Source organism: Zingiber officinale, chromosome 9B, assembly GCF_018446385.1.
Source record: "Zingiber officinale cultivar Zhangliang chromosome 9B, Zo_v1.1, whole genome shotgun sequence".
Lineage (NCBI taxonomy): Eukaryota > Viridiplantae > Streptophyta > Magnoliopsida > Zingiberales > Zingiberaceae > Zingiber > Zingiber officinale.
The window spans coordinates 1,391,010-1,401,706 of record NC_056003.1 but is presented as its reverse complement, the minus strand read 5'-3'; the positions used below and the strand labels follow the sequence as shown (position 1 = coordinate 1,401,706).

At 40.8% G+C, this 10,697-nt stretch overlaps 2 protein-coding genes across 2 annotated transcripts; one reads left to right on the top strand and one right to left on the bottom strand.

The window, feature by feature from the left end:
• The first annotated feature begins 209 nt into the window (after positions 1–209).
• LOC122024521 (protein NRT1/ PTR FAMILY 5.2-like) lies at positions 210–3,000 on the top strand. Its single transcript, XM_042583171.1, has 3 exons — positions 210–440; positions 533–750; positions 1,434–3,000. Exons 1-3 carry the CDS (start codon positions 311–313, stop codon positions 2,859–2,861), a joined length of 1,776 nt encoding a protein of 591 aa, XP_042439105.1. The 5' UTR covers positions 210–310; the 3' UTR covers positions 2,862–3,000.
• Positions 3,001–3,102: 102 nt separating this feature from the next.
• On the bottom strand, positions 3,103–5,801 carry LOC122024522 (cyclin-dependent kinase inhibitor 4-like). Its single transcript, XM_042583172.1, has 3 exons — positions 5,298–5,801; positions 3,644–3,838; positions 3,103–3,392 (listed from the first exon to the last, which is right to left on the bottom strand). Exons 1-3 carry the CDS (start codon positions 5,699–5,701, stop codon positions 3,323–3,325), a joined length of 669 nt encoding a protein of 222 aa, XP_042439106.1. The 5' UTR covers positions 5,702–5,801; the 3' UTR covers positions 3,103–3,322.
• Positions 5,802–10,697: the final 4,896 nt, after the last annotated feature.

Here is a 10,697-nt window from a genome sequence, read left to right as displayed (position 1 = left end):
AAAACAACAGGCCATAGAATGCAGAACGCCGTACATATATATCTACACTTAGATTACAATAAACAAAATCCACGCATCCACGCATCGACAGTCCCGTAGATTTCTGCCGCCATTAGTCAACGTAGTCTCTGTCTTGTCGTCCTCAACCTTCACCTCAATTATTAAAATATATCTAACGATCGATTCGTTCATTATGGAGCGAGGGCAAAGTGGCCATGTGAACCAGAGATCACTGTCTATAAAATAACCAAGCTACTCGAGAAGAAGTTGCAGAAAAGCGCGCAGCAGGCAGAGAGAGCTTCGTAACCCCATGGCAGAGGAGACTGGAGGCGGGAATGTTATTGATCAGCCGTACGCTAAGGATGGGTCAATGGATCTGAAGGGCAACCCTGTGCTGAGATCCAAAACAGGAGGATGGACTGCCTGTTCCTTTGTCGTAGGTAAATTAATATACAATTCTTTAATTAATCTGAACATAGATATATAATTGTAATATTAATTATTATAAGATGCATACACGTACTGTACGTAGTGTATGAGGTCTTTGAGAGGATGGCGTATTATGGGATATCGGCCAACCTGGTGATATATTTGACGAAAAGGCTGCATCAGGGCACGGTGGAGGCCGCCAACAACGTCACCAACTGGCAGGGCACCGTGTTCTTGACGCCGGTGATCGGGGCCTACGTCGCTGACGCTTTTCTCGGAAGATTTTGGACCTTCCTCATCGCCAGCGCCGTCTATCTATCGGTATATATGTACTTGTAGTTACGTTACGTTGTTCATGAAAGATAGGAATTTTTATGCAGGCATGTCGTTTAATTTAGAAAATAAAGTATTTTGTTAGCTAGTTCCTGGAGTGTCTGAGAAAAATAACTCAAAAATAACTAATTTTGAACTCACACGATGAAACTTCCTTATCTGCCCAGCCCAATCGATCTCACTCAATTGGTTTGATTTGTCTCTCAAACGCTTTTACCCAATTGGCCGACCTATTTTGGATGCCAATCCGTTTGACTTATGGACTTGTTAGATTTGGAGAGAATTTGAGGTCACATGGTGATGGTGACCTTGTTGGATTCTCAAAGACTTTCTTCGTGTAGACCTTTATTTTGTCTTTCCACCACTCCTTTCTTTGTTGACTTGTCTCGCGTGCTTGTCGACTTAATTCATTGGATTTGATACTGTTTCTGCTCAAAACCACTGGCTCGTTTGATATTTCATTGCTGAGTCATGAATTCTTCTGCTTCATCTTTCAGCACAAAATAGTCGTCTACAAGTTAATTAGCAGAAAAATACAATTAAATACATTAGTTCATTTTTCAGATCACATCATCAAACAAATAGTTAGAAGATTTGTTTTCAGTTAAAAACTAAGAAGAAAAAAATCCTGAATTCAGCTGATGAAGTTTCCATTTTGAGATTGCCCACAGGGCATGTGTTTGTTGACGCTAGCAGTGTCCGTCTCACCACTGAAACCCGCATACTGCAAAGAAAACTGTGAGTCAGCTACAACACTGCAGTTGGCTGTGTTTTTCGGGGGCCTCTACATAATTGCTCTGGGAAACGGTGGAACAAAACCTAACATCTCCACCATCGGAGCCGACCAGTTCGATGAGTTCGACCCCAAGGAGAGGATGCATAAGCTCTCCTTCTTCAACTGGTGGATGTTCAGCATCTTTCTAGGCACATTGTTTGCCCAGACATTTCTGGTCTACATACAGGACAACGTGGGGTGGACAGTGGGGTACGCAATTCCAGCGCTCGGTCTCATGACCTCCATTCTCATCTTTTTGGTTGGCACGCCTTATTACAGGCACAAGGCGCCCCAGGGAAGCTCATTCACCAGGATAACAAAGGTCATAGTGGCTTCCATCAGAAAATGGAAGCTTTCTCTTCCTAATGACCCAAAGGAGCTTCATGAGTTTGATCTAGAAGTGTATGCAAAGAAGGGAAAGTTCAGGATCGACTCCACCAATTCATTAAGGTACCTCAACAAAGCTGCTTTAAAAGACGGCCGGAGTACTCCATGGACGCTTTGTCCTGTGACGCAAGTGGAAGAAGCTAAACAGATTCTGCGACTGCTGCCCATCTTGGTCGCCATGTTCATCCCCTGCACCATGATCGCTCAGATCAACACCCTCTTCGTCAAGCAAGGAACCACAATGAATCGTCACGTCGGACCATACTTCCAGATCCCCCCGGCAAGTCTGGGAGCATTCGTGACCATTTCCATGCTAGTGTGTGTTGTTCTTTACGACCGTTTCTTCGTCAAGGTGATGAGGCTGTGGACGAAAGATCCAAGAGGGATCACGATGCTTAAGAGGATGGGAGTTGGACTAGTACTTCAGATCATTACAATGTCGATTGCGTCACTGGTGGAGAGAAGGAGGCTGAGCATTGCAAGAAGCCACGGACTCGATAAAACAGTTGGGGAAGTACCGGTTACAATCTTTTTGTTACTCCCTCAGTTTGTGCTCATGGGATTAGCCGATGCCTTTTTGGTGGTTGGGAAGATAGAGTTCTTCTATGACCAAGCTCCGGAAAGCATGAAGAGCCTGGGAACTTCCTACTCCTTGACGGCCACTGGAATTGGCAACTTCCTCAGTAGCTCTCTCCTGAGACTTGTTGCTAGCATAACGAGTAGCAGAGGAAGAGGATGGATCTTAAATAATCTGAATGTCTCGCATCTGGACTACTACTACGCGTTCCTCACGCTTCTCAGCGTCCTCAACTTCATCTACTTCTTATTTGTGTCTAAAGTCTACTCCTACAAGTCAGAACTACGTGAGTCGATGGATATGAAAGCGGAAAAAGAAGCTTCAGTGGGTGACCAAAAAGTGGCAATGGCTGAAATGTAGTTGCTCAGGAATCAGCATCCACAATTCGAAGATAGGATCATCATATCTGTTTATTAATAATGGAGTACCAGAAATTAAGTGTGATATAATTTATAATCCTAAATCAAGGTTTCATCCTACTGTAATGTTAATGTAAATCCTTTTTTTTTTCTTGAGTAATGCCTATTTGTGCTTATCAACGAGTCGTGCCATTCAGCAATTCTGGACGATTAATTAAAACCCATTAGTAGTTTTACACAAGTTAAAATAAGCTTCATCATGCTGCTCCTGAAAGTGCTTCTTATCAGTTCTGATTAACCCTCCTATTCCATTAGACTAACCTAAATTAGGGATAATTTTACAAGACAAAATATGATGCGGAAACCATCACCATTGCACCTCAAGAGAATCAATCCTAGGCAGAATCAATTGGATGAGCAAGAGCTGAAGAAAAGAACAGATGATCATGATGGTGCTCTTCTCTAGGAGTCAGGTTTTATCCATTCATACCGTCCTGGGAGTGGGCAGTCATTCACGGGATCAAAGTTGTACCTGGAATAAGATAAATAGAAAGATGAATACATAATTCTATATTATGGTGACTCAAGGAAGTCTCAGGCAGCAAGATTATGTATTAGAGTTAGCTAAAGTCTCACAGATTATACATAATACTGGGCTAGGGTCACCAGAGAAAATATATGTTTTATAGTGATCTCCTTTGAGGACATGGTCATTGAATTAATCAATGTAACACATATGCTTCCTAAGTGAAGGGAAAAAGAAGAATATCATGAACTACTTACTTGTCAATGAATATTTGTTGCTGAAGTTTCTCTAGCCTAACAAAAAACTCTTCTGTCTCCTGATTAGAAGGGATGTATTGCTTGACAGGATTTTGCATACCCTTCTTACTGGCAATCGAAAAGGTGGATCTTGTTGAAGAACCGGGTGTCCCAATTGTCTTCAAATTCCTTATCAAACTGCATGGTGTTGTCTCTCTGATGAGAAGTGATGAATGCAATTAGAACCGTAACAAGTTGAGAAAAATCAAACATACTTGATCACAAATAAATTTAAAGTGCCCGCCATAGGAAACTATGAATACATAAACAAGTCTTGAGATAACTTGAAACATGAAGCACAGTACAAATTTCATACTTTTACTGTCAGTTGAAACTTTTCTGTGTCTGTGCATGATAGCGAACATGAAAGACAAGTAAATTCAGAACTACAGAACCAATTCCCACTAAGAACAATCCAAAAAAGAACCCTTAAAGGTTACATTTGAACTCAACAAAAGGGCCCAACATAATGACATCCTTCGGATAGAGTTTACAGTGCCAGTAAATATTATTATTTGTGCAAAAAGACGTTTGTTTCAAAAATTCAAATCAATGTAAGAACAAGTGCGTGGACATTTATTGACAAATATCTACGAAACAAGAACAGTGCATTAGTAACAGAGTAAGATAATTGAGATATGGACAAATACACACAGTTGTCCCATTGATTAGTACTCTGTCGGCAACCTGAGCTTTAAATGAGACATCTCTACGTCAACTATTTCATCCTCCCATTCACTTATTATCACTAATAGCTTTCCACCATCCCTTGAGATGGCTAATGGTCCATCCAACGAAGCAACATGGAACCAAAAATTTAATAAACTCATCACACTCACTAGTCACTGGCACCAATTTCCCAATCCTCCTGTGAAGTGATAAAAACACACACACATAAACCTATTCCAGTAAAATCTTCCAACTTACATGAGGCGCTACAAATATTGAAATACATATGACGAATTTTTTTAATCAGTGAATGAAATAAGGCAGTATTTAGCACTCCCAAACAAAGTGTAATTACCAAGGAAGAAAAAAAACGACAGAGAAAGCAACAAGTTTAGGGGACTTTAAGTAATCTAGTAAGTTGTAGGACCTTTCTGTTGCTGATTATATAAATATAAAAGAACTGCAAAAGAGAGATGTTGAACTTCTGTGATATGTAAAATTTGGCATTTACTAGAGAGATGAAAAACACAAGAGGGGGGAAATAGTATGGCAATTAGAATGTCTCAAGAGCATCCGTTGAACTTCCACACAAAAAATGTGACTTTGTCACTAGCATCCAGTAACAAGGAAATAGAAGGAACAACTGCAACTCTCCAAAAGCTTAAATCTCTAACGAAAACATTTTTGAACACTCACGCAGAACGCGCACACAGATGATAAAACGATTGAAATTTCAAACTTGGTCCCAAATACCTCCTCACAGAAGGATTGCAAATAAACAGATATAAGAACAATAAGACTTTGATGTTGTTGTTTTCTATATTCTGAAGAAGAATAAGCAGAAATCGAGTCACTTTGATGGATAATCAACTAAAGAAACTTGCGTTTTATAAACCATAAATAAGTAGCTGTAGTCTTTATCGCAAAGGGTAGATCAAAATCCCACCTTTCTCTCGATTCAGGCTCGATATTGCTCTCGGCGCACAACACCTCCGCAACTGACGAGCACCCCTTTTCTGAATTCCTGGACCTAAAGGACCCCTCCCTCCCCGAGTTCGGCGTGCCGGCGTTCGGCGGACTAATCCTAGGGTTAGCCTTTATTGTTGAGGACTCCTTGGGGGGAGTGTCCTTGGGCTTGAATGCGTGCGGAGGGGGCAGGGTCTTCTCTAGACGGCGACTTCGTAGTTCGAGATAAGCAAGGGGTGAGTCGTGCGTAGCAGCGGCAGTAGAGTCGGCGGCGGCTGCGAGGGCCCGGGCGCGGGTGCGGACGCCGATGGAGGGCTGGTAGGAGGCAAACTCCACGACCGCGACGTCGCCGCTGCGCCTGGCTTTCCTCATGTACCTGCCCATTGGTGGAAGAGAAGGAATGCAGAATGAGGAAGGTGGAAACGACTCGTCGTTGGTGGACAAAAAAGGGAAATAAAATAAATAAATAAATAAATAAAAAGGCAATGCGGAAAGGAGGGGAAGGAAAAATATATTTGGGTGCTTAACTTTTATAGAGGATTTTTTATTTTATTATTTATATTTTTTAAAATAAATTAATAAATAAATGAAATTAACTTGTATAGAATTATCAAACACCACTTCAAACGTTCAAATTTGATATAATACGGGAAAGATATCAAATACTTGACTTAAATTTATATTTTTCTTGCACAATAATAAACCTAATTTAAATTCTTTATCTAACCATAATTAGATTAAGCTAACATGCCCAAACTAATTATAAATGATTTTGAGCTCTAGATTGAGCTTTAAATATGAACAAAGGGGAAAAAAAAAACGCAATGGGAGGAGCTACCAAATTTCATTTAAAATTTAAAAAAAAAATTATATTTTACAATTAACAATTTGAGTCTGATAAATTAATATAATCTTCTCAGGAGCCGTTACATTAATCATTTACAGTTGTAGCTTTCAGAGTCATGCCTGCGTCACAGCCCGAATCTCTCTTCCATTGGAATCCGATGTTGCACTTTTACCCCTCTAAAGTATCCAAATGTTAAAACAATTATCATGCATGGGATTGGGATGGCAAGTAGTACAATGAATATACCCTGCCTGTGCATATATATCTTTCTGCAAATGAAAATTTGAAAACAAAAAAAAACATATATATTACTGTCCATACTTATCCCATCACCAACGACTGTAGATTAAAAAAAATATTCTTCCTAAATAGCAGCTATAAAGTGAAAATATTCTGAAGAAAATTCAGTGCAAACAAAAATCCTCTTGGAATATAATTGAGCAGCTAGTTGGAGGAGCAGTGTTTACATACAATATTCATATAGAAGTCTATCCAAATCCACACCAATTGTTGGAGGGGCTGCAGCTTGAATATTACTCGAGTCTGCATGTGAATCATGATCGATCGGTAGCTTTTTACCCCTTTTGATCTAAAACTTGGGCATCCTCATTGATGGGGTCCCCGTTGTAAAGCTTTGTTCTTTCTAACTTTAAGAATATTGAGTGGACTTGCTGGTAGCCATGTCGAAGGGATGGTTATTTATATTCAGATTGCAGTGACAATCAAACCATATTTAATGGAAATGCTGATTTATAAGTTTCGTGTTCTTATACGGACACCACAATAAAAAGGATAAACAAATAGACATGAAATTAAGTTACCAGCTGCTGTGTGTGTGTTTCATATATCAATATTATCTTCTTCTCTCCGAGCTCTTGGCTGGCCGTGACTAGGGCAGTAGAAGCAGAAGTATACAGTTGTTGTGTGTGGATAGCCCACTGTTTACGGGGGCATGCATGCAGTAGCAAATAATATTCCCATGTACTCATATCTCAATAGGGTCATGATTTTGATGGTTCGATGCCATGCTTTCCGAGTAGTTTTGGATTCACTCGCATGGAAAGAATCTTTCACTTTCCAACTGGAATTTTGGATCTATAAAAAAAAACAAAGATATCGAATTTGATACACCTGTGCAGGCTTAATAGTTGAAAGCCGCTTGGTCCGCCTGCGGATTTTGAACCTGAGGCTTCATTTGGGTTACTGCCGCTCGTCGAAGATGGTAACGACTCTCGTTGCGGAGATTTTGCCTTTATTTTTTTTTTTCTTATGCTGCTGAAGCAAAAACTAGGTGGCAATTTATCAAACAATCTAGGTGAATGTGTATAATTTGGGTTTGAGTTCGGTTCAAAAACAAATTTAAGCATATTCGAGTTTGGCTCGAATTCAATAAACTCGAATACGAATCAAATATTTTTCGAGCCGGCTTGAAAAGCTCGTGAGCTTGCTCGATTCGTTTGCACCCCTACTTCCAGTGATCGTTAGCGAAGATAAAGCTTTATCTTCGCATGGATAAAACTTGCCACGTTGGAGGTGTCTTCCAGCCTATTTAAGGTGTCTTCCAACTTTGAATAGAATTTTCCAGGGGCTATAAAAAAAATCTCTTCCAACCTCCGATAGAATTTTTCAGTGGCTACAAAAATACCCCTGGAGCTAGGAAATAAAATATAATTTGAACTACAACTCTTGTACTCTTTCCTAGTCTATTTCTTGAGCTATCAACATCTGTAAGAGGTTTATCCGCCTGCAACGAAAGAGATCTTCTAGTGTCTTTCACTGCATTGGATTAACAACCATCTAAGTTGTAACCAAATTAATTTCTGGCCTTCTTACTCTTTCTTTTAAGTTGTTTAGTTCAGTTTTATTATTGTTATTTTTATTGTACTACTAATCAAATCAAAAGAATGAGGAGTATTTTTTTATCAACAATTCATCCCCTCTTGTGGGCTCCGCTGCACCAACAACATGTAAATAATTAGAGAGGATTAGTGAACACTACTGAGGCGGTTCCAACAGGAAATTTAGACTTCCCAGCTCCTAGCCTTTCGGACCTCCCGACTCCTGGCTCCTCGCCTCCTGGCTCTTGAGTCTCCTAGTCTCTCAAGCCTTCCGATTCCTCTACCTCTTGGCCTCTTGGCCACTCAACTCCTAAGCCTCCTGACCTCTCAAGCTTCTCGGCTCCTATCCTCTCGGCTCTTCAGCCTCTTGGCTTCTCGAGCCTCTCAGCTCCTGAATAGGGTAGGATGAATTGAAGGACCATTTCAAAAAAAAAGAATAATCAAAGCGTCAATATTGGATTATTATAAGCAAAAGGTAGTGATGTGAATAAATCTTATATTATTTAAGGAAATAATGACAGTGCGAGGATTGGAATACAAGGAATATGTCTGTTAATCTTGTTTATTTTAGGAAAAAGGGAATGACATGAATAAATCAGAAATTATTTAAGGAATTAAATAATGACAAGTACGAGAATAAAAAAGAGGGGAAAAGATTTGCCCTCTCTATAAAAAGTAGTTCTTTACCGCATCCAAGGTACATATACACATACCTGCGTACATCAAACCCCTAATAGTCATCTTCTTCATTCTTTAACTTGATCATCGGAGTGGCTGCACAGGGGAACCCCCTGACTGTCTTTCTAACCCTCTTCTTCTTATGTATTTTTGTCCAGGCTCCCAACCACATTATCATCCTTGTTGTTACTTAGCGATTGGCAGTTAAGTTAATAGTATAACCAACTCATCGGTGAATCACGTATCAACGTTCGCAAGAAGGATCACTGCTCACCGCTTACCATCGCACCACGCCACGAGGAGCAGAAGCACATGGTTTTAGATTTGGCCTTTGATGGTTGTTACCATGGTTTGTAAAATTGCAATCTCGAACATTGGATCGTACGATCCTATGATCTAGAAGCACTAAATCGATCCGAGATCGATTGGGATTGAGTTTTGTGATGGAATATGAACAAGATTTAGAGTCGTTGGAATCATACAGTATCGGTGGAATCTCAGGGTGTCAAAAATAAACCCGACCCGATACCCGATCCGAGTCGACTCGAAAAAAATCAATATCGGTTTGAAAATTTTTTAGTTCGGGTCGGGTTCCGGTTGAAGAGTTTTTAGGTTGAAAATTTTTGGATTGGGTTCAAGTTGACTTGGGTTGACCTGAATTTAGGGTTTAGTAAATTTTTGAGGGTTAAATCAAATTTTATTTTCAAAATTAAGATATTTTTATGTATATTAATATCAATGTTTATATAATAATGATAGAGTATGAGATAAAAGTGAAGAATATAGTGAAAATAGCAAAAAAAAAAAAACATTTTGAATCGGGTTATTCAGGTCTAGTTCAGGATTAGATTTAGGAGTTTTAGGTTATATTCGGGTTCGGATTGGGTTCAGGTTGAAATTTTTTAAAAAATAATTACAATCCGACCCAAGCCTGATCCGACCTGCCCGAATTGACACCCTAGTGGAATCAATATGATTTTACATTACAAATGATTCAGATGTGACACCAAAACCAAGTGTCCTTGTCTGTGTCTTGACGAACAACGACAGCAAAGGGATGCGAGGAGGCAGCGTCAGAGGCTTGCAGAGGGGGACAAAGAGGGTAGGTGTCAGGTAGTGACTAGCAGCTAGTGTTGGTGCAATATCCCTCAGGTCAAGGGTGACCTGGTTAACCAAGCTGAGTCTTGGTTAGGGTTTAGATGTTTGACAATAAGATATTGATCGAAGAAGAGTCAAGGAGGTCAAGGTTGACCGGATACTTGACTGGGAAGTCCTAACTGGCATGTTAGGCAGAAGGAAGTCCTAGTGAGTGAAGCTAGGCAGAAGGAAATCCTGATGAATGAAGCCAGGTGAAAGTCCTAGTGAGTGAAGCTAGGCAGAAGGAAATCCTGGTGAGTGAAGCCAGGTGAAAGTCCTAGTGAGTGAAGCTAGGCAGAATGAAAACCCTAGTGAGTGAAGCTAGGTGAAAGTCCTGGTGAGTGAAGCCAGGCAAGGGATTGACTGGATACTTGGCAAGGAAGGAAGTCCAGATGGGTCAAGGTTGACCAGACATCTGGTGGAAGTCCAAGTAGGTCAATGGAGTGACCGGATACTTGGCACGACGAGTAAAAGTCCAAGTGGGTCAAAGGGATTGACCGGACACTTGGTGGGGAGTCCTGGCAGGTCAAGGGAGTGACCAGATACGAGGCATGATGTACCAACAGGTCAAGGTTGACCGGATGTTGGTTAGGGAGGTTTGGGACTTGGTTTTGGGCAAAAACCAAGTGCTGGATCGATCCGTGGATCGATCCAGGATGTGGATCGATCAGTGGATCGATCCATTCTTCCAATCAGAAGCTCGGATCGATCCGTGGATCGATCCGAGGTCCCATCGATCGCCAATCGATCGGACGATCTTTCGCGCGATAAGCGCCGGATCGATCCGTGGATCGATCCGGTGAGGCTCCAGGACGAGCCACGGATCGATCCGTGGATCGATCCAAGCCTCCCGATCGATTCGGAACATTTGAATCGATCG